The sequence below is a fragment of the Rattus rattus genome, chromosome 4 (assembly GCF_011064425.1).
Source record: "Rattus rattus isolate New Zealand chromosome 4, Rrattus_CSIRO_v1, whole genome shotgun sequence".
Taxonomy (NCBI): Eukaryota; Metazoa; Chordata; class Mammalia; order Rodentia; family Muridae; genus Rattus; species Rattus rattus.
In genome coordinates this window covers 177,396,919-177,421,189 of record NC_046157.1, presented here as the reverse complement: position 1 = coordinate 177,421,189, position 24,271 = coordinate 177,396,919, and the positions used below count along the sequence as shown (strand labels likewise).

The 24,271-nt window shown below is 45.1% G+C and overlaps 1 protein-coding gene across 1 annotated transcript in view; it reads right to left on the bottom strand.

The window, feature by feature from the left end:
• Lama1 (laminin subunit alpha 1) overlaps positions 1-24,271 on the bottom strand; it is a 124,939-nt gene that overhangs the window by 58,951 nt on the left and 41,717 nt on the right. The window contains exons 6-20 of the mRNA XM_032899788.1: positions 22,214-22,456; positions 20,998-21,177; positions 19,371-19,460; positions 18,107-18,224; positions 16,025-16,203; positions 15,284-15,389; positions 14,320-14,480; positions 13,173-13,313; positions 11,151-11,324; positions 10,197-10,298; positions 9,603-9,814; positions 8,734-8,845; positions 6,468-6,578; positions 2,323-2,450; positions 390-476 (exon numbers count right to left, since the gene is read on the bottom strand). Of these exons, the coding sequence (XP_032755679.1) occupies positions 390-476; positions 2,323-2,450; positions 6,468-6,578; positions 8,734-8,845; positions 9,603-9,814; positions 10,197-10,298; positions 11,151-11,324; positions 13,173-13,313; positions 14,320-14,480; positions 15,284-15,389; positions 16,025-16,203; positions 18,107-18,224; positions 19,371-19,460; positions 20,998-21,177; positions 22,214-22,456 (2,144 nt within the window). The remainder of the gene's footprint in view (positions 1-389; positions 477-2,322; positions 2,451-6,467; positions 6,579-8,733; positions 8,846-9,602; positions 9,815-10,196; positions 10,299-11,150; positions 11,325-13,172; positions 13,314-14,319; positions 14,481-15,283; positions 15,390-16,024; positions 16,204-18,106; positions 18,225-19,370; positions 19,461-20,997; positions 21,178-22,213; positions 22,457-24,271) is intronic.

The window sequence follows — 24,271 nt, the reverse complement described above, 5'->3', positions numbered from 1 at the left end:
AAACTGAATTCTCAGTCCTGTGACAACCGTGACTACTGACCTCCCTCACCCTCTGCCATTGTCCTTGGTGTGAATCCTGATGTGCTCCAGGAGGTGGAACACTGCTCTCAATAGGCGTCCTGCTTTTCTCCATGATCTTACAGAATAACAATAAGGCACTGAGACGCCGAGACCACGCTTAACTACACATTTTAAGCACCCATCGCTACCCATTGTATGTGTACATTGAATTATCACATCATAGCTACAGCGGTATGGACAACTGATAGGTGCCAGTTAGCACTGAAGATCTGTAGATATTCAAGAAGAAAATATAAAATATGTGCTGGGTTTTTGAAATGACGTTACTGTTGCTTCGTGAAACCGGGGGTCGGGGTGGCACAAAGTACCTCTCACACCAGGCTCCTGAGTAACCTGGGGCACACTGGTCGCAGACCACTTCCTCTCTGTCGGTGAGGTGGCAGGTAGGGCTGAAACTGTCAAAACATTTGAAATGAGTGCTATTGTCCAGTGGATGCTGCCGGCTGCTAAATCTTTAAAAGGGTTGTTCTTGGATACCTCTGTCCTAGCAAATGTTTAGCAGTTTCTCTCCCAGCATTTAGCCCAGAATCCAACGCCTCTTCCATGCAGCACAGCCTGGCGTGCCCTCCTGTGTCCACTGCCTCCTCCTCCTCTGTCCTTCAGCCCACCCTACACTAACATCTCCCACCTCTGCCTGTACTAACTGCTAACTGCCTCTTCCCCATTGCCTGTCCTGCCTCACATCCCTGAGAAGGCTATCTGGATGCTCTGGAAGCATTAACTCCCTTTTTCTCCTGTTCTGTGGTAGTGATCTTTCAAGTTCTGAACACAGCCCCTCCAGTCACACACTTACACACACACACACACACACACACACACACACACACACACAGAGAGAGAGAGAGAGAGAGAGAGAGAGAGACATACACAGATACATAAATACCTACACACAGACATACATAGATATATACACCACACAGACAGATACATAAACACACACACACACACACACACACACACACACACACACACACACACGGTACTAGAGTGGCCTGAATCAGGAAGACGGACAGTACCTCACCATTTCATAGGTAACCAACCATCAACTATCTCTTCTACCACTTTGGGATGGCTTGGGGGTGCTCCTCAGAGTTCTCTATGCAGAAAGGTTGCATCCCGCTGTGGTAGTACTGAGAAGGAAGGGGTGGTTTGGTCACTGAGCCATTGCCTTTGGGAACAAGGAAGGTCACTAGGATGTGACTGTGTTAGTTCTTGTGAGAGTGAGCTGTTACGAAACACTGAGGCCAATCCTGAACCTCTATCTGTGTCATGTGACCTGTCTCTCACACGCAGCCAGGTCCTGAAACCTCCAGAATGAACTAACATGTCTTTTCTTCCTAAGTATCCAGCTTCAGGAATTTCTTGATAGTGGCGGAGTCTAAAACAGCATTGTCCTACATACAGGAGTTTCAAAGAAAGCCCCTGTGGAGGGGAATTCACTGGTCACAGGTAGAGGAAGAATACCGATGAGATGGGGGAGGGGCAGGGGGAGGGGAGGGAAGGGGAGAGAGAGAGACAAAGAGAGGAAGGCAGAAAAGGAGGAGGTGGAGAGAAAATGTAATAGCAAAGTACTGGCCTATAGAATTCACATGTCCTGGCAGGAAATAAAGGATTTAATGAAAAGATCTCCATCCACACATGCCCTGCTTTCTGCTTCAAGACCAATTGCAATTCCTCAAGCACCATGTGTGTTGGTGTCCCGGTGTGCACACTCAGTTCCCTCTGGATGCTGAGTCCCCTTTCATCACATCTGACACCTGAGCTCCTCCAGAGAAGTCCCCCAGCCCACCCACTCCCACTGTCGGTGGAATGGCCTCTGCTGCAACCTTGATTACACCGAGCCCCTGGGGCCAGCAGTCATGGGTGGGAGCCTGCCATGCAGATCATCTGCTTGGATACCAAGTGTACAGCGAGCGTGTATTTCATGTCTGCTGACTTGGTGGGCAGACTTAGCTTCCTATTTTCACAATTTAGTCATCTGATCAAATCTCATCAAACACAAGAATAATGTTTTATTCATCCGTACCTTGTCCTGACCGCCAAATGTATTCCTGAGAAGACACATGGCAGACATGGACACAAGGGGAGAAGAGTGCGTGTCCATCTTTGTGTTATTAAATGCACCAGATTTTTAATTACAAAAGAACTCTTTCCCTCTCTCACCAATTATCACTCACGATGATAACACTCAGGACACAGTCTTTCTTGGCAACATCACAGACAGTGGGACCTGACACTTACTTGTTGGAGTCAATGGAGAGAGGGCAGGCACAAGGCTGGCAGTCCCCTGGGGTCCCACGTGAAGGTGTCCCGTAGAAGCCAGGCAGGCACTGCTCGCAGTGATCCCCTGTGGTGTTGTGTGTACACCCCTAGGCCAGAGGCATGAAGAGATCCATCAGTTCAGGCTTCCTTACAGGATTTTCAGAGTCAGGTACTAACGAGCTGGTGTTCACGTTAGAACGGAAAATGGGCAAAGCCAAGTTCTGGAATTCACATCAAACCCGGAAGAAAGAAGAGCCACTTGCTTTCAGATTGACAGGTTTCAAGTCTTTAATTATGCATGTGTTGGGGGCACACTGATATGTGTGTACAGATGTCCACAGAGAGCAGACACGACACCATGTTCCCTGGGGATGGATGAACTCACAGATAAGGTTCTGAGCCACCTGTTGGGAATTCAGGATTTCTGGAGGAGTAGAACATGTTCTCGACCCGAGAGTCATCTCTGGGGCCCTGGACTGATGCTTTTGTTTGCTTGTTTTTAGTGTGGGTTGTATAGGATTGTGGAAAAACTTTAGGTTAAAGAATCCCAAAGAGTCATGACAATACAATTCAATATCTGACCTCAGTGGAAACTCAGGGAAAAAAAAACAAAACATGGATGGTAGATTCGGGGAGCAGAGCAATGTCTCAACTCATTCTAGGTTTTAAATGTATTAAGGTTACAGTTCCTGTGTCAGGGTATACACACTGAAGGATTGAAGGATTGAAGGATAACCAGCCACTGTGTATTCAATGCACTTCCTAGTAACGGGAAGATAGGATTAGCTAAACGGTGTCTGCCTGGGTAGACAGGCGTGACATGAACAGAGCAAGCGTGGGAACCACCCGAAACACGAGAACTGGGGTAAACAGCACGAGTCATGACTTCTGTTCTTACTCCTGTAAGTCTGGGTTAAAAATTAAAATTATTTCCAAGTTCAAGATTTTCAAAATCAGGTGGTAAAACTATAAACCTACCAGGTCTAAAAGCTCAGTAAATCCCAAGTTATAACCACTAAGTCAGCAACCCCCAAGCCAGACAAGCAGTTAAAAGAGAGCAAAACCACAGAGAGAGAGAGAGAGAGAGAGAGAGAGAGAGAGACAGAGAGAGAGACAGAGAGACAGAGAGACAGAGAGACAGAGAGAGACATAGACAGACAGAGAGACAGAGAGACAGAGACAGACAGAGAGACAGACAGAGAGACAGAAACAGACAGAGATGGGGAGAGGGGAGATGTGGAGAAAATATTAAACTGTTGGCCAGGGCATGGCAGGGTAGGTGAGTCGGGCAGAGACCATGGGTAGGGCAGGCTTCAAGGAGCTGCTGGACCTATTCCATACAAGCTCTCTCACACTCCACTGTTCCCCTGACTTAGTTTCCTTAAGTATCCACCCTGTAGTTTATGGTACCTGAGCCTCCCCTCACCCCACTTGCATGGGGCCCTAAGATCTTTGAAGACACTCCTTTTATATACTTGGTCATTTTCACACATCAATGGAATGGATTTTCTCTTTCACACTATGCGCACTTCTGCGATTCCTGAGGCTGGCGGGTCCCTGTATATGAACCTAAAGTCAGCACTATAAACACCTGGTATTCTACCCACTCATATGGGTTGCACCAGATTCTCCTACTGAGTTATCCTAGACCTGAGGGCCTTAATTCAAATGTGGGTGCTGACCACCAACCACAGTGAGCCGAAGATTTGGATTCGGGCTTCAGATAGGAGCCTGCATTTCTAAGGAGCTTCCAGGCAAAGCCTGTGTTGTTCTCAGGCATTTGAGGAAGCGATCGTCGTCTGGTTTTCCTTTCCATCCCCACCATGACCTTTGATCGTTAACCCAGATGCATTTGAAAAATGTAAAGAGACTTGGCAGGAAATCACGTGGCTGAACTAATCCTGCTGTACATTTTTAAAATACCGCGTTACGCTGGCCCGAAACATGAATGGACAAAAAAGAACCTTCTGCGAGGCTGGGTAGCTGAGAAGAACTCCAATGGCTGTGGGAAGGTTGGAATGTTGCAGATCCGGAGCCTGACTGTGATTTATCTTGGGCTACCTTCAGTTCTCTCAACTGACCTTACATCCTTGTGACTAGCAGATAAAACCCCTTGGAATGTATTAAGTTTAAGAGATCACTAGTTTCTGCCAGCCAAAAGTCTAAGATTGCCAGCAGAAAGCATCTGGGACCCATAGCAGAGAATCCCCCATGTTCTAATGATTCCCATCTAATGATTCCACCGGCATATTCGAAGGGGGCCTTAAAATAAGTCTTTCTTCTGTTACTATACAAACTTCTCTTACCACATTGGAGTATGGGTTTGGGGTAACCTAAATCTGCATTCCTGGGCCACCACTCACTAGTATTTTGGCTCCAGAATAAACTCTCTCTTGCCTCCTTTGAAGTATGAGTTGTGTTTTTATGGGTGTACATCTGAGAATCTGATCGAGGGGCCGTACTGAAATTTCTATTTGGGTAAACTGTTTAGCAATTCTGTTGAAAGCCTAAGGAGCATGTATCTCGGTGTTTCCTTTGGAGTGGGCCACTCTAAATGCTGCTGCTGGTGGTGGTCTGCATGCCAGAGGGCCAGAACAGTCAGCTCTCTGGCAAAGAGAAGTTTCTTTTTATTGGGGTCCAAGACAAAAACCTCAACGACAGAGCCACAACCCGGCTCTTAAACAAGATTTTGTGTTCTTTTTTTTTCTCAACTCTCATCTATGTTATCTTTCTCTCCACCCATCACCCCTAAAAAATAAACATTATTTGTTCAAAGGTGGAAAATGGTTGCTTGGCAGGAAAGGCTAGCAGACACCATCTTATCTGGGTGGCTCAGGGTGGCATTCCCAGAAGCAGAGGCAGTGACGTCACATTCCCATGGAGGCTCTGAGAAGGCATATCCTTCCCACCACCTCACATCCCAGTGCCTGGTCCCAGTGAAAATGAGGGAACAATGTATAGCTGAGAGCGTTCAGCCGAGGCCTGGCCTTCTGGCAGTGTACCAGGAAGCATGAGCTACCATAGGAGAGGAGGCGAGGGACACAAAGCTTTGCTAAGCCAGAGGACTCGTGGTTTTAGAAGTAAAGAAGACAGTGGATAGGAGTGGGACGAGATGGGACGAGAGCACATGGCTCAGTGAATGGCATGGTAGCAGCATGAGATCTTGGCTGTGAGATGCTGACCAAGTTCTCCAAGGGACTTTATAGTATGTGGGCAAACAACAAGAAAGTGTGCAACCGGACTTCATGCGTCTCTGGGGTCCGATGATTAGTTCTCCTTAGCTCTGCGACTCAATCAATCTTTTAATTATTAAAGAGCATGGGGCTGGGGCTTCCTTGCCCAGATAACAGGGCTATTAGTGTTCACATTCGCACTGTTTCTGAGCAGTGGATCCATGTGAACACAGGGGCTTTCTGTCCCTTAAAGGCAGAAAGAACTCCTGGTTGAACCCAGGTAAGTGTTACCCTGCACCTGAGTCCATGCCCAAGGTTAACTGTGCACTTGGCTAAGCCCCATTCCAACAACCTTGATCGGGAAAGGGCCCCTTGTTTGTAGAGTTTAGCTGAACTAACTATAACGTCACATGTGGTACACATGTGACTTTATCGTGTTTTATTATTCTATTTGGATTTGTCAATTTTAAAGGTTTTACTATTTGCATTTATGTGTTTACATTTACCTATATTATAATTTGCATCTATATGTTTATATATGATACAGATTAGTGGTATCTTAAGGATAAGACCTGACTCTAGAAGTGACATTAATTTATCTTTTGGGTATGCCTTACACGCACAGCCTGAAAGGGAAGACGTGGAGTAACTTTAAAGTGCAAATCTTTTGACTGATTCCTCACAAAAGAAAGAGTGTGGGACTTCTTTGTGATGGAAACTCACAGGTCAACAAGTTCCAGAATTTGAATTTCCAGACCAAAGATACTCAACTCATCCCACAAAACAATGTGTGAAGCCAGTTTGGTTTTGTTTTTTTCCCACCAAAAAGCAAGTAATATCTGCAGACACAGAGTTCGGCATCTACCGAGGCAGAGCTGAGGTAGGGAGCCACTGCCCACGACGCATGGCAATGAGCAGGTTGGGGACACACAAGGTCAGCAATAAACTCACAGAGCAAATTCCATGAATGTCACACTCGGATGAGTGGCCGTGGCATTCGCAGGGCTGACAGATTCCTCCAAAGAGTATCCCATCTACTCGATAATAGCCGGGGAGGCAGGCCTGCAGGAAAAGAGGTCCAGTGTGTAGTCAGAGCTCTTGATGTGTGGCCTTGCAAATGCAGCAGGCAAAATGTGGCTCTGGGTACTGTGGGACCCAGGGAACTGCAGGGTTTTCCACGAGCAGGAAACCATTTCTCCTTTCTGACTTTCAAGCGTTTTAATCCAGATAGCATTTCCATGCCTTAGAAACACACCCCCTTTAACTGTGCGATCCAGTGTTCTTCAGTAAACTTACTGCCGTGTAGTAAGCTCATCTAGTCTGAATATCTTTAGTATCTAATCTGTTCGATGTTTTCAGAGGATGAGAGAGTTCTCACACTGAAAGGGGTCCTGACTCACCGGTTGAGAACCTTGCATTAGCAGATTTCCTTTCTCCCCATTTTCCCTCTTGGCATGCAAATCACTGTTGCCTTCAAACAGTGAATGTGCTCAAGGACAGGCCTGGGTCAGTGTGTCAGTTTAACTGAGCAAAGAGTCCAGGTGGACCTTCTGTGGGAAGAAGCCAGAGAGGCCCTGTGGGCATCCAACGGCACTCTCTGCTCCTGCTTACAAGGGGCAAGGAACCCTTCTGCACAGTGGTGCATTTCCTTCTCAGGGCATCCCTGAGAACAGCACCTCTCCTTTGTAACTAGCACATGCAGGTGGAGAAGCACCTGGTGCGTCCTCCAGATAGAGAAAGTATACAAACATGACGGGCCTGGGGTATGTGGAAATGTCTTGCCGCTTAAACCCTTTACATGCGATTGGCAGGGTGGGATATCCTCCATGGATCCTAGGACCAGTTTCGCATATTACCACGATTGCTCCCAAAGCCCAGTAAACTTGGAGTGAGTGTAGGAGCAGTCAGCTCTCCTGGCATTGCTGGCTCAACCTCTCAATGCAGGGTTCCCCTGCTTCACATCCATGGTCTCTTATTCCATAACCTATCACCATTTATCTACTAAGCATTAAACATGGAGTGCCTAGACGCAGGATATGTGAGGTAGGCCTAAAAATTTCATCCTTCATACCCAAAAATAATGTTCATTGGTTCCAAATACAAAACAAAAACCTTGCAAGATATTTAAAAATATGAGTACTTAAATGTCTACATCACAAGCTATTAGGCCGTCTTTGTTAACTACACCATTTACGATTTTAAAGACTGATAAAATATTGTCTCCCTGTAAAATGATTGGAAGGAAATCGTCATCAATAATAAATGCTCATAATGACTATGAGCCATGACCATGTGGGGCCATGATTATGTACACAGTGGCTAACTCTGCTAGTGAGACCCAAACCTCATTGTGACCACATCCTAGCTGTAAAGGTTAGGCTTCACATTACAAGGCTACATTATGGATACAGAATCTCACTGCCTTAAAATTCCCTAATCTTTGGGAAAGACAGTGTGTGTGTGTGTGTGTGTGTGTGTGTGTGTGTGTGTGTGTGTGTGTGTTGTGGTATTTGTGATATGTTTGTATGTGTGTGGTATGTACTATATATGTGAGTATGTGTAAGTGTATGTGTATGTATGCAGTGTACATGCAGTGTGTGTAGTATTTGTGATGTGTTGGTATATGTGTGGTGTATGCTATATATGTGAGTGTGTGTGTATAAGTGTATGTGTATGTGTACAGTGTATATGCAGTGTGTGGTATGTGTGTGGTGTGGTATTTGTGATGTGTTGGTATGTGTGCTGTGTGCTATGTGTGTATGTGTGTGTGTGTGTGTGTGTGTGTGTGTGTGTGTGTGTACAGTGTAGATGCAGTATGTGTGGTGTGTGTATGAAATGTGTGGGGATGTGATGGGGTGTGCAGTGCATATGTTTTGATATGTGTGCATGTGTGTTTGGTGTGTATGTGGGTATGTGCACAGGAGTGCAGGTACTGGCAGAGGTCAGAGGTCTCAGGTGCCCCTGGAGTGGGAGTTACAAGCAGTTATAAACTGCCTGATGAGAATTCTGGGAGCTGAACTTGGTTGGGTCCTTTGCAAGAGCAAAGTGCACTCCTTTAAACGACATAATGCCCAATACTCTCATAACTCAATAAGGTCTAAGCACGGTGGGAGTTTCCTAAAGTTAAGTGCAGATAGATGGTCATCACATCAACTTCAGCAGACCTTTCCCCCTAGGAAATTAGAGAAAGGGAGAGACTGGCAGAGGCCAGCAGTACCTCACAGGAGGTCCCTGTGTAGCCTTGGGGACATTCGCAGTGTTCCACGTCAGCAGCAACTACCAGGTCTATAGCATTAGGGCTTGCTATGTCCAGAGAGACAGAATCCAACCTGAAAACAGACAAGGGTCATCATTACATAGCTTCCATGCTTGCAAAAGACTTCTAATGCTTCGCTGAAGGTAGGCTCCTACACGGTTTATTTAAAGGAAATGGGCGTGTGGTGTCTGTGTGTACCTCACCAGGCACCCTGGCAGCCACCATGATTCTCTGAGGATATTCCAACAGTTGTTGACAAGGAGTGCTTCCACCCACAGGTTGCTGAGGGAAAGCTCCGACAGAGCTTACTTGGAGTGAAATGAAAGCACTTCACCATGATCAGTTGCCTCATCATAACTACAGAGACCATTCTCTTCTGGGTTGGACCAGGCTGACTTTAGCAGCATTCATTTTTATAAGCTTGGCTTCTATACACTAACCCCCTCAAGGCAATCAAAGGACCAAGGATGGACTCAGTAGCTTAAATAACTGCACAAAACTAAGGCCACTGGCATCAGAGGAATGAAGGGAGAGAGAGGGTGAGAGAGAAGGGCAAGGAGGTAGTGTGATCCAGACACTGTGAACTCACTGGGCACTGCTTGGAAGCTTGAAGCATTCATTGTGCACTTGAAGCTTTCTGAACCTAAAGTCATCTCTTTCCAACAAGACATGCTTGTTCTTGTGCCTCAGGTTTTGGACAACATTACATGCATGAGAGCAATTCTAATATACCCAGCTCTCTTAACCATATCCCTCATTTTAACACTAACCTTGAAGTATCACTAAGACGAGATTGTGTTACCTGTGCAGAGATTCCTTTCAGTACTTACCTATACAGTGCCATTTTAGCAGAATTATAGTTGGCTCTGATCAAGAGATGAGTCACATTGGCCAGGACAGTCATTAGCTGGTCACGGTCAATCTCCCTTCTGGTATTAAAGTCCCGGAAGTTCTCAGGCACAAGTCTAACCACGTTGAAGTATTCCTCGTAGGGTTGCAAGGACAGGCCCTCAGCCCGTGTGCTTATAGTAAGCCCATTTCCCTAGCATTCGAAACAGAGAGGAAAAACATTTGTAATTCAATTCGATGCCCCAACATTAAGTTCTGTGTCCAGCAATCAAGTCCTTACAGCAAACATGTAATGGAATATATGACCCAATCCAGAGTTACCAGGGGAGGGCAGTTGGCTGTACTCATTTTTCCCCATGTGTATGAACAGTTCTGCAGATATGGCGTGTGTGTGAACACACACACACACACACACACACACACACGCATATACATAATACATATGTACAAATACACATTCATACAAACACATATACACATACATACGTACATATGTACACACACATAACACATACACACATACATATGTGTGCCACCCCGCCAGACCCCAATCTACAGCAAATCAAATCAATCACCTTGATGATGACGTCAGCATGAGACATGAGATTACTGTCCACCGTCTCCACAGGGATGTCGTAAGACACTGTGTATTTCAGGAACCCACCAAATGCTGTCAGCTGGAAGAGGAAGGCAAGGGTGAGGGGCAGGAGACAACAGTTGTAGCCTTAGGTCAGGGGAATCCATCGCTAAGATCCACCTGGGTGTGTACAGACACAAGCCATCCCGATGGCCACAGAGAGGACGTTCACACTCGAAGGCATACTAGGTACCATTTAATAGATAGGATTATGATCAAGAAATCCTTATTGCTGGAAGAAAGATATGTAATCCTTCTACAAGCCCCCAAGGCAAACATTCCAAATGTTAATTAACTAATTAACTGGAAAGAACCTTATTGCATTTATTTTTGTATATTTGTGTACACCGTGGCGTAGGGGTGGAGGTCTGAGGGCAACTTATGGACGATGGTTCTCTCCTTCTACCTTGTGGACCCTAGGCAGTGAAACAGGTCGTACTCGGCAGAAAGCCCCCTTTCCTGCTGACCCATCTTGGCAACCATTTTTATTTTACTTAAATGGACCGTTTCACTTTTGCCTAGCTTATTAGACATGTCACTTAAAGAAAGCTCTCAAGGTATGTTTTCCTTTAAATGTATATGAGGGATGACCGTTAACATATACATGGGATTAGTTACTGGGGTAATTAATATATGTTAGGGCTGCCCACTAATATATACTGGGGATTGTTAATGCATATTGGTGAGACGAAATTCAGACAGCGATGGTACCATCATGAAATCTCACAAATGTCTTCTTAAGCTCTCTGGTTATCATCATAAACAGAGCATATCATAATACACAAGGTAGGCCATATGTGGAAACATACATTTACACTTCTGGTACTCTGGGCATCCTCCCCAACCCCAACACCACACACACACACACACACACACACACACACACACACACCTTGTTTCCAAGGTAGGCCTCAGGAGCTGCCCAGTAGTAAGTGGAAGTAAATCTGTGCATGACCGCCGTGTTGTTGATGCTGATCTGACGGTGCCTGCCCAGGGCATCCTGCTGAGACCGGATCTTATTTGGGCTGATCAAGTCAGTGACCAGCCACCCTGACATATTGGTCACCTTAAAAAAAAAAAAGAAGTTTAGAATATGACATCAGGGTCACCTTAGAGTGCACCGAGTCCTGGGTAAATGTCTTTGCTCGAGGAGACAGACAGAGCAAGTGGGGCTCAGGCCACCAAAGCACGGCGAAGGACTTTGGGCTAGGATCGAGGAAAAGTAAACACGTCACACACCTCCAACCCACAGTTACACACAACGGAAGGAGCACAACCATGCAGATCAGGGTTATGTAGTTTAGATTTTGTCTTTGAGACAGGGTCTCACTATGTAGCTCTGTCTAGCCTGGAACTCACTACGTAGATCAGGCTGGCCTCCAACTCACAGAGGTCCGCCTGCCTCTACTTCCAAGTGCTGGAAGGCACTTGGGGCCAGCTTGATCTTTGCCACCAGGATATCTAATTTCTTCTTGTTGTTACTTCCTTTCTGCTCATGGCTGCGTAACAAACACAGGAAACAACCAACAGCCCCTCCCCTCTTGAGGCACCAGAATTTATATAAACTTAAAGTCCCCAGAATTCCAAATATCACGCAATTGCAGAAACCATCTGCTGCTGGAAAAAATCACGCCCCTGCTAGAGCACAAGGCAAATCATAATCACCTGCTGCAGACGGCCTGAAGCAGCCCCATAGCCCCACACCTGGGATTAAAATGGAAGCACATTCCTATTTCTCTGTTTCTTTGCTTTTTCTTTTTAAGAGACCAAAATTCTCACTCCACCTGACCTCATATTTTAGAATTTTAGTAAGAGCAGAGAAACTACTATGGGTTTAACATCACAAATCTAAAAGGTCCCCAAATCCAGAATTAATGGATTCAAACATGGGAACCCTCACACCTGACCTCACTTGAGTCATAAAACAGGTACACCCAAAACAGCACACAAAACCTGTATTCAGGCTATGTGGGCAAGGTGTATATGAGGCATGAATATATATTCATACATAATATATTGATATAATATATTATAAATGTATATATACTTATATATTATATATTATATACTATACATACATTTACAAATTAGAAAAATATATAAAATGTATAATATATATTATGTGTTGGGATATATAATATATGCTATATAAATATAATGTATAACATAATATATATTATGATATGTATAATATATAATATAGTTATATATTATAAACTATAATTATATATATATATATTTTATACATTTTAAAAATCCAAAATACATCTGCTCCCAGTGTCTTAGCTACAGGGTACTCAGACTATAAATGTCATGATTAAAGTATCTTCCTGTTTCTGACTATCTTTACTTTCTTCACTCAGCTTTATAGCGCAATAATGAAAAATATTTTAAAACCTCAGACTTTATACTGCCAATGTCTCACTTGTCCAGGGGTGGGGAGAGCCTCCTAGTTTGGTGACTACAATGGTCAGTAGTGGATAAAGTTGGAGCCCAGCAGCCCCTCCCTAACTTCCAGCCATCACCCTGTGAACCCTTCAAACTCACGGCCCCAGCTTCCCCATACCCCAGAGCCTGCCTGTTCTACAGTTCCATGCCCTCTGCTCTTGTTCTTCTACCCCTGGGATGCCCCCCACTCCAAAATGAGAAACTCCCACGCTCCCACGTGTGTTCTACAGAAGAAAGGAAAACAGGCTGTATCTTGCAGCACCATTCCAGCCAATCATCTCAACTGGAAAATATATATGGCAATAAATGTGTGAATTGGTACAAAAATGTAGCAACACTTTAAGGAGTGGGCTGCCTTGCATGAATGCCTTGGTCTCTCCAATGGAAGACTCTGGCCTCCTGGCTTCCTCGTGTGGCCACAGATGGCCCATGACCTGCTGGTTAAGGAAGTTGCAGTGTCTCCCACCTGACTGACGGACCATGTGAGGCTGTCACAGACATCGGAGACACCAAAGCAGAAGCACTCGGAGCAGCCCTCGGGGTTTCTTTCCTTCAAGTTATAGAATCCTGGCTTGCAGCGATCACAATTCTCTCCCTCAACATTTTTCTGTAAAAAAAAAAAAAAAGATTAGCTGCTGAGGCCGGTGTATCCAGACAGACAGAAAGATAGGACAGGCACGTGGTGTTGGCAAGGAGAGTGCACCAAAACAGGCAATACATACTCAGTTAAATAAATATTCAAAGAACGTGGGAAACCTCAGGCCTTGAGGTTTTATGAGTGTGAGCCTGTGACAACTTGCCTGATTCTGTCACCGAGAACAAGTCGAAGATGTTAGAGCTTGGTCAGTGCATTGAAATAAACTTGTTTTGTTTTGGTTTTTCCTTTTGAGACGGGGTCTTACTGTGCAGCCAGGCTAGCTGGCTTGCTTCCACTTCTCAAACCCCTCCAGGCACCCCACTCAGCACTGGGATTACAAGCATATACAACATGCCTTGCTTGTGCTAACACTCTCATATTTAAAGAGGGCTATAGAACTATTTGTTTTGCTTATAAATTCTCAAGCTTATCCTGGGTCCCATGCAACGCAGGCAGAGGACTCTGCTTTTATGGGAATAGGACAGAAGGTACAAACAGGAAATCTCAAGAATTCCGGGGAAATGGTTATTAATATCATATAGCCAAATAAGACCCCTCTCGGGCACTGTGTGTGTGCATTCCTACGATTATACAACCCTCTTTCAAGAGAAACTCAAGATAACAGATCTGCATTTCATTAGAGTTCTGGGAAATTCGGTTTGTACCTGGTTCTCCTCCAAACAGGGAGGTGGAAGGCAATGCCACGGGATGAAGCCAGGGCCAAAGAAAATGGCAGTGTTGGGTTTCGTCTAAGAAGTCACAGAGTCGCCTTGGGAATACACGGCCATCACCCAGAGGTGTCACAGAAGAGTAAGCCAGGTGCCTATCTCAATCCAAGGGCACAGAACAGGGCCATCTTGCCATGACATGCTACTTCTACCTAAGCCTCCCTGCTCTGCAGAATACGCGATCGTCTGATCCAGGGGAGCAGAGAGCCCCAGAAGAGACTCAAAACTCCCTTGATTTCCACGCTTACCTTACAAAGACATGGCTCTGTGCATGGGTCCTCGTTCACGCTGCCAATGGTGCTGCAGTCACAGGGGACGCAATTCGGGAAACCCCGGTAGCCAAACTGGCAGCGGTCACATTTGTCTCCTGCATAACCTTTCCTACATGGACACTGACCCGGCCACTTCCCTGGGGGGCAGAGAAAAACAGCAGTACTGATTAACACATGAAGTTCTGGGGTTGAAAGCGGGGGCCTGCAAACTCTCTGTAGGGGGCCAACACGTGCCAACTGCAACCTCTCCGAGCAGGATTTCAGGTAAAGCTAAGTGGACAGTCACTCTCACTGCTCTCACACAGCCATGGGGTGTGCATACCCAAATGTCCGTGGCTCTGTTTAAACACAACAGGGTGCAGTTACTGCCCGTGGGCCACAGTCTGCTGTAGCGCTGGTGTGAAGGGGGACACTGAGATTAAAACCCACAGGCAGAGCCAACAAGTGTTGCTGCAACTGCACTACAACACACACTCACAAAATTAGCTGTATGTGAACGTTCACGGCTGCGTTAGTCGTAACAGCTGGAAGGTATGAATAACCCAAGGCTTATCCACGAAGGACTCGTGAACGGGCATCCCCCAGTTGCAGGCGATGTTTTAGATTTCCTTGGTGACTAGAAATATCAGGTTTTATAGATCCACTCATCAGTTGATACACACTTGCATACGTAAAATGCGATAAGCTAAAGGAGCAACAGAGCTAACTACAATACCCGCACAACAACAGGACCCTCCTAGAGCCTGAGTGAGAGGATGGAGTGACTCACAGAAGCCCCACACACTAGAGGGTCAATTTATGTAAAAGATAATAAATACCTAGCAGACAAAAATACTCAACACAGGATCAATCCTCACATTTCTTCATCCTGGTAATAACTCTACCCAGCACAAATGGTACACCCTGGATCAACTGCACACACAACAGACCAAGTCCTTACCGTTGGCTAAGTTGGCGTGGAGGTCGTCCTTGATACAGACAGAACTCAGAGACCCCACCGGGTCACAGTCACAGGGACGGCAAGGGTGGTCCTCATACGGAGATACCTGCAAAGCAGAAGTTGTCCTGGATGACCTCACCAGAATAACATTTTATTAGTATTTTATTAAACAATAAAATTATTTCAAGCGTCGCTTGAAATAATAACCAAAATGTCACCCACGAGGTATTAGCATCTTATTCAGGGTGAGACTATCGCAGTGATTTTGTGTAACGGGATGTTAGGTGTCAGGAAGATAAAATGGCCCCAGGCAAGAGGCTCTAGACATCTTTTTGCTGGTGATAACAACATGCTATCCTTTCTTCTTTCCACTGAGGTCACCTATTACTGCCACAGTTGAGCATTGCCAATGAGCACGCCCACTCCCAGAGCTCAGCTGCAAATCAAGTCAATTGGGGGCTGAGTGAATGCATCCTGTAGCTAACGTATGGCCCCTTTAGTTATTAGCTGAATCTGCATATTTATAGTTAGAATCATCATACCTCACAGGACCCCAATTCAAATTGAATAACAATAGCCCCATGTATCCACTTTAAGCAAGAAAGCAAGCCTCTGTAGGAGATAAAACCATGAAGAACACTGGTCCGATGGAGTATAAAGAAAGCACACTGTCCTTCAGAAAGAGGCTGAGAGTTAGCGAGGCATGTCTTCACCTAGAAGGCTGTGTCAGGGAGCACTTACTTTGTGAGGTCTGTAGTACTGGTCGATGCAGGTTTCACAGTTGATCCCTGTGGTGTTCTGCAAGCAGTTGATACAAACCCCTCCTCCACTGTACTGCCCGGCAGTGTTAAGGCTTTTCCGCTCCTTTGCAACATTGTCGTCATAGTAACAATCTTTGGCTTTGTTGTGACAGTTACATTCTAGGAAGTATTTGAATATCTCAATGAACACAGGTGATGTGACCCAGTTAAAGAAAACCCTTATTTCATGAAGCCTCTGTGTTTTAACATTCTAACATAAATAATTCCTTAAGATGTAGGCAAGGCTAGAGAGATGCTCAGTGGTTAAGAACATTGACTGTTCTTCATGGGTCCAGGGTTCAGTTCCCAGCACCCACATGGGTGCTCACAACCATCCCTAACACCAGGTCCAGGGTTCTGATGCCCTCTTCTGGCCTCCTTACACACCAGGCACAAGGCTACATGCAAGTAAAACCCACATCCACATTAAATAAATAGATACTTTCTAAAAGGATAGTCTAGAGGGGGAATGGGAATTGCTATCAAGGTAATTAAAGGTACTGCATAGGTGTGGTAGTGTACACAGAGTTACAGGCTGAAGCATGATAATCTGACCCCTGCTTGCACCATACAAGGAGACTCCGCTTCCCCCTCAAAAAATGATATGGTAGGCTCGGAGAGTGCATCTGGGGTTGAGTGCTTGTTGAGTAAGTGCGAGTGCCAGGTCTAAAATTAAAAGCAATTCTGGGAACTGGAGAGATGGCTCAGAAGGTAAGAGCACTGGCTGCTCTTCTAGAGGACCCGGGTTCAAAGGACAGCAACTGCATGGCGGCTCACAACCGTTTTATAACTCCATTTCTGGGGATCCGATGCCCTTTTCTGTGCACTAGGTATGAAGTAACGTACAGACATATAAGCAGGCAAAAGGTGCGGAGACACATGGAAAAGCTGAACTTAAAAAAAAATTAACGGCTTTTAAAAAGCAATTCTGAAGAGTGGCATACACTCTTAGGTCATTTCTTACATAAGAAATTTTATTTTTATTTTATTTGAAATATGTATTCTAATAATATATTTCAAGTACATATTAATTTTATTTGAATATTCAAATAAATATATGAAATTATTTGAATAATATATCCTATATTAACATATAACATAAGCGCTCAGAAAAAATACTTAAAAAAATGTAGAAAGGAGGGAGGGAGATAAAGTGAAAAAAAAAATTTTTTTTTTTGGTTCTTTTTTTCAGAGCTGGGGACCGAACCCAGGGCCTTACGCTTCCTAGGCAAGCGCTCTACCACTGAGCTAAATCCCCAACCCCGAAAAAATTTTAATTTAAACATATCTGTATAAATGTGAGCACTCACGTGTGTGTGTGTGTGTGTGTGTGTGTATGTGTGTGTATGTGTGTGTGTATATGTGTGTGTATGTGTGTGTGTATGTGTGTATGTGTGTGTGTGAATGTGTGTATGTGTGTGTATGTGTGATGTGTGTGTGTGTGTATGTGTGTGTGTGTGTGTGTGTGTGTGTGTGCATGTGTGTGTATGTGTGTGAGTGTGTATGTGTGTGTGCATGTGTGTATATGTGTGTATGTGTGTGTGTGTGTGTGTGTGTATGTGTGTTGTGGTATGTGCAGTCTAGAGCTACATGTGGAAATCAAAGGACAGCTTATGGAGTTGCTTCTTGCCTCCTACCACGTGGATTCTAGAACTCAAGCTCAGGTCACTGGGTTTCGGGACAAGTTCCTTTACCTGCTGAGCCATGTCACCAGCCAAAGTAGCCATGGCTCAAGATGTAGCTCAGTGGTAAAGCATCTCTCAACATGGCGGACTTCTATAGGCCCAGTAGCCAGTACCATAATCGAGTAACTTGTTCACCTCAACTTCAGATTTGTAGCTAATAAACAAGCACACGGGCTAAGAAACTGAGGTAAAACAGTGAATCCAAACATCGCAGAGGCTTTGTGCAGTGTTTGAAATGCAGAAAAACTAGGTATGTAAGGCTTCTAGCAATCAAGATAGCGTTTGTTTAACCACCATTAAGCTGGAGCCTAGTCTCTCTATATTGTAAGAGTACTTACCTTCACACTGGTTACTGGAGGAAATGGTTCCGGGCCTCCAGGGCTGCTGATGGAAGCCGGGACAGCACCTGTCACAGCTCTCACCACATGTATTATGTTCACACTGACACTGAAGTTGCTGGGCAAAACAGGGATAAGAAACAAAAGCTCAAAACTGTACCTGTGTATTATCCTTAATTTTACTTAAGGGAAAAAAAAAGCCACCATGTGAAGTCAACATGTGGTAGCTCTTCATGGTGAGGGATGTGGGACTGTGTCATGTTGTGCTATCAATTAATTTACCGATGTTTCAGTTCTGAAGGGGATGCACACCAAGCCCAGTTGCAAACACCCATGTGTTAACTAACAAGAATGTTCTTTACAAGGATGCATTTGACTTTGGGGATTGGGAGTCCTTATCAATACTTGGATTAATTATGAAGAGATCTTAGCATAGTTTGGTTGATGATTTCTGATGTTTATCAATATTTTGTCAGTACCAAAACACAGGAAAACAGGCAGACAAGACAGCTTGGTCATCTCCCTGGCCATCAAGCCTGACAACCTGAGTTCCACCCCAGAGAGTCACATGATGAAATAAGAAAACTGGGGTCCATGAGTTTCTCTCTGATCTCCACATGTGCGCTGTGATGTGCACCCCCAAATAAATAAATGCTAAAAATAATGTTAATATAGAATGTGGGCTGAGGGTATGTCTCACCATTGAAGTGCTTGTCTAGTATGCACAGGACCCTGAGTTCAGTCCCAAGTAGTGTAAAGACTGAACAACTAGAATTAACAATAAGTAAAATAAATAAATCAGAATATTCCTACTTAACGGGTACAGAACTCCAAAGATTAGAAGTAAATAAGTGCTCTGAAAAGATTTATCCAACTCTGTTCAAATTGTTCACTTAGTACTACACCCAAACAAAGTCTATTATTTTTTTCATTTAGTACCCACAATAATGGAAAGAAGGGAATCATAAAAATAGCTGATATAACTTTTATCAGCACATGTCTTATATGAATATGGAAGGTTGTGGAACTGTCAATTTTCTGTCATAGATATCTTACTATAAATAACATAGTAAGGGCCCATTAGAAATATGCCCTCCAACCAAAACAAATGGATGACATTGCTAAAACCAAAACCAGCTAAGTTAATTATTTATTTTTAAATTGATTTGATGCCTCTTACTGTCTGCCTACAGCAGAGTCAGGAAAACGCTACAGATAAACCTTCTATGTCTGGGTCCCGGTATTTATAAACACTAGAGCAAACCTTTGCTTCTTCATCCCAGGGGCAGCTGCTAGCATGGCCGGAGCAAATGCACATGCCTCCAACGGAGATGTCTTTTATCGAGTAGTAATACTGAGGAGAAAGAGTGCGACAAACCGAAGTTAAAAACCACCCTCACTTTAGCACAAAGTAAACAGTGGCACCCCACAAATATCTCACCTGGGCTCATGAGTTACTTTTGGTACTCTAAACTTAATTACACGCACGTTTAAATTTTTATTTCACACACCAAGAGCCTTGGTGCTCAGTTGGAAGCAATTCTACTCAGATTTGCTCATCAAGAGGACTGAGGGTCTAAAAGAACTTTTCAGTGTGGTTTCTTTGTAAGCCAAACACCCCTCTTCATCATTGACCCAGCTCCATTTGGCAGGAGCTAACCTTTAGGGTTAGAGGGTTAGGGGGTTAGGGTTAGGGGGGTTAGGGTTAGGGTTAGTGTTAGGGTTAGGGTTGGGGTTAGGGTTAGGGTTAGGGTTAGGGTTAGGGTTGGGGTTAGGGTTTGGTTGGGGTTGGGGTGATGGTTGGGGTTTAGGATTAGGGTTACAGGGTTGGGGTTGGGGTTGGGGTTAGAGGGTTGGGGTTGGGATTAGGGGTTACAGGGTTGGGTTGGGGTTTGGTTGGGGTTGGGATTAGGGTTACAGGGTTGGGGTTAGGTTTGGGGTTGGGGGTTGGGGTTGGGGTTTGGTTTGGGTTAGGGTTTGGTTAGGGTTAGGATTAGTGTTTGGTTAAGGTTTGGTTAGGGTTTGGTTAGGGTTTGGTTGTGATTATTGTTATTGTTATTCTTAGGGTTATGGCTATTGTTAGCCCAAGGTATGTAGGATATATTCCAGAGGGAACGTCATCATCTAGATGTAGATCCATGGCTTCCATGTGAACAGAAAACCTCATTGAGAAGATTTCCATAACCTGATCTGAACACAAAATGCACAAAAATAGACCCCCCCCCAATGTTGTGAGTTCTAACAGGCTCAACTGGGATCATCAGCAAATGAAAGCCACCTGGGTGAGCCATGGTGCAGCATCCCAGCAGCCCACAGTGTCTGACTGACACCACCAGATATTTTTAAGTGTGTGTGATAGGCTCAGGGATCACACATGTTGCTGGTCTGGCTAAAATATGTCCTCTGCTTTGAAAAAAAGTTTCATAGAATTACACATCCAGCCACCCATATCCCAGTAATTCCCTCTGAAGTGATGGAAGGGACATCCAATGTTGTCCACAGATGTGTTTTATACTCAACTGGACACTCAGCATGTAAGCGTCTTCCTAAATATTTCTCAAATTTTTTTATCATTTCAAATAAACCAATTAAAATTCCCAAGTCACCGAGGCTCATACGTGGAGCCACCCAAGGATATTTAGGACAAAGGTCATTACATTCTCCAGGTTTACATACTACATGATGGGGACAGGTGGGAAGGATCCAGGAGGCCTGAAGAGTCCATGCTAGGGTCATCGCCTACAAGCTGGCTTCATAACAAATGACAGGAGAAAATCATCAGGAAAATATGATAGTTGGGAAGGCAAGAAGTCAACCAAGGGAAATGAAGAAAAGAATGTGCCCTGAAACAAAGGTTGTCACAGCGGTCAGGGACCCCACCACATACTCACACGTCTTGTGACAATAGGGTCAAGGTCTCTGAGGTCCCGGTGGCTAAGGGTCATGAGGTCTGCGTTGAGTGTTCTGATGCGCTGCAGGCGAAGGCGTATGTACCGTGCTGAGGTGAATTCCAGCAACTGGGGCGAGGGGTCATCAGCACTGGGCCTGCCATTGATGAGTGATGTGTGGATCTGGACATGGGCAAACACACGTGTCAACTGTCTGCACGCATAACATGTACAATAAAACCCTGTGACGGAACTACTACAAAGATAAATCTAAAAATTAGGCAGTGCAAAACCGAACCATATACCTCACCTAACATATGTTAGGTACTCATAAACAGCGACTCTCGCTTTTGCCTCAGTTTGGGGGTTACCCACTGTGTTACCTCAGAGGTTTCTGGAGCTCTTTCGGTAGTAAACTTCTCCCCATATTGTGTGTGTGTGTGGGGGGGGTGTCTTTCAATACCTACTATGACACTATAACTTCTCAGAAGCAAATGCCTAATGCCATGAACAGGCCAGAGAGGGTAAGGAAAATATGCCCCAAACCTAAGGATTTCGGCTGTCTTCCTTAACCTATGTAACTGTAGGGCTTCCTGCCCATCTCCCATCACAGAGAGCACCTGAGAGTTTTTACAGGGTTCCCTCATCAAGCAAGGTGCTGGATGAATGCACTGTTTCTGTTTCGCTAGGAGTTTACTGACCTGTACATTGAGCTCCTAGCCCATGGGCAGCTCCCCTCTCCACACCTCTGAAAGGGAGGGAGGGAGAAGCTGCACCTTTCAGAAGCATCTACCCCCTCTGATCTGCATCTCTCCTTGCTTGAGTAAAATAAAGACTTGCTATGTTTCCCTCCAACTCATGATCCTCCTGCCTCAGCCTCTGGAGTGCTAGGATTACACTTAATGTGCCACCATGCCTGTCTTTGCTCCAAATATAACGCGTGCCCTTGTTATAGAAGATATAACAAGTGGTGTTATAGAAAGATCCCACGGGGGTAGAGGACAGGAAAGACTGGGAGAACCCTATGCTGGGAAGACATCAAGGCAGACAGGAGTCAAGGATACTTTAAGAGTGAGGTGGCCACATGCACAGCTTTGGGTTAAGGGTGATTAGTTTTGAATGTTCAGCATATAAGCTCCTCTGAGTGATGTCATGGGACATTTGAGGTAGGGGGCTCAGAGGACAAAAAAGCCATTTCTGCAGTGCACACCATACCTACCTCTCCATGTTCAAGTGGCACCAGTTTAGAATAATACGAGGTGCAGATGACTTCGTTGTCAGCTCTGTAGGTGGGAGGTCCCCGCCGCGGAGTTATTTTGTAGCGCGTCAGACACTCTGTGTCACTGACTGCGTAGTACTGCCAGGGTCTGAACTTGACGCCATCCACGGAGCGCTCCAAAATCCAGTTTCCAGGCCGAGGGGCATTGGCGGCTTTAATGATGACATACGCAACTTGAAAGACCTGAAACCAAGGAGGAGATCCCGATCCAGAATTAATAAGTCAGACACAAAATGACAAACGCTGAGAGAACTTGCTTGCACAAGAAAGAGCCCAATTCATAGACATCAAGTGTAGAATTCTGGTTCCCAGGGGCTGGAGGGAGGACAGGGGATGAATGTTGGGTACAAAATTTCAGATGCACAGGATGGACAGGATGTACTGGTCCCATGAACAACAACAGCGTTTCTACGGTAACAGTCCTGTACCCTGAATTTACTAAACAGAGAAACCTTCTGTGCTCTGGCCACACACACACACACACACACACACACACACACACACACACACACACACACAGACAGTGACTCTGGTGGCAGGTTGCAGCACAGTGGGCATGTACAAGTCCTGTGCTGTACACATTAAATACATAAAATTTTAAAACAGTCAGAATCTCTAACAGTGTTAACACTGCTGTGGCTGGCTTTGCTGTCCCAATGTCTTCGCTGCTTGGAGCTGACTCGTGCAGTGTTGCTTTGCCTTAATGGTGATGTTAAATATTTTCACACAGCACATCGGAGATAAGATGGAGAATGAGAGCTCCCCACAGTTTACTAGAATAGCTAAAATCTAAAACATAGACAATGCTAAAAGCTGGCAGAGATATGGAGCAGCAGGAACACGGGAGAAGCCAGTACCACTGTCTCACACCAAGCCGTAAACACTCTCTGTATGAACCCAATAACCGCCCTGTTTAGGAATTACAGCTAGATGGAAATCTGCACAGAGATGACTGCGAGCACTCCGTTTATAGCCGCCCCAACACAGGAGCAGTAAAAAGTGCTTCCATAAGAAAAGGACACACAAGTGTGCCAGTCGATGGTAAGAAAAAAAGTTATGAGGCTGCAAAAAGACACAGTGACAACCAGGAGAGGGCTCCCTGGAGAGGAAGCAGGCTACAGGATTCCAAGGCAGTGACTTTCTGGGAAAGGCAAAACCACGGAAGTATTTAAAGAAAAAAAAAAAAAAAAACCAACACAGGCTGTCAGGGACTCGGGGGAGGGGTAAGCCTAAGGGAGCATGGGAGAAGAAATGACCTTATGCTGGCCATAACTATGGGCACACGTCACCATACAGTGGTCAAAATACACAGAACACGCACAGCTTTGAAGAGTAAACTATAGGCTTGGTTAATAAAACACGAGTGGACGGACACAGGGCCATCGGTTATACAAATGCCCCACACTGACTCAAGATGTTAACAAGAGGACGAGCTCGGTGTGATCGAATGCAGAATACGAACGAACTCCCCATGCACATCACCGTGAGCCTAAAACTGAGAACTTTATCAGTTAAACAACGATGACGTCAGCCAGGTAAGGCAAAGACAGGAGGACAGTGGGTGAGGTATGAAGGGAAGAGCTAAACGAAGCTCAGGTTTGAACAGGACTTTTGATCTCCAGTCCCTGACCAGCACTAAACAGGCATCGACTCTCCCACAGCCCAGCACCACTCAGGGCACTTCCAGATGATTTCCGAAAATGGCTGTATTCCTGGTGATTCAAAATCTGCCACAAATTCTGTCTGTGCTCCAGTTATTGAGAAGATGATAGATTCCACTGTGAGGTGATTCTCTAACATCACTTCTAGAAACCCAAATCTTTGTGTGTCCGTGTGTGCATGCACGCATGTGGGTGTATGCACATGCATGTATCCATGTATGTGTGCACATAAATGTATGCACTTGTGTACTTGTGTTTGTGCACATGTGTGTATGCATGTGCATATGTCCATGTTTGTACACATGCATGTGTGCATATGTGTGCATGTGTGTGCACA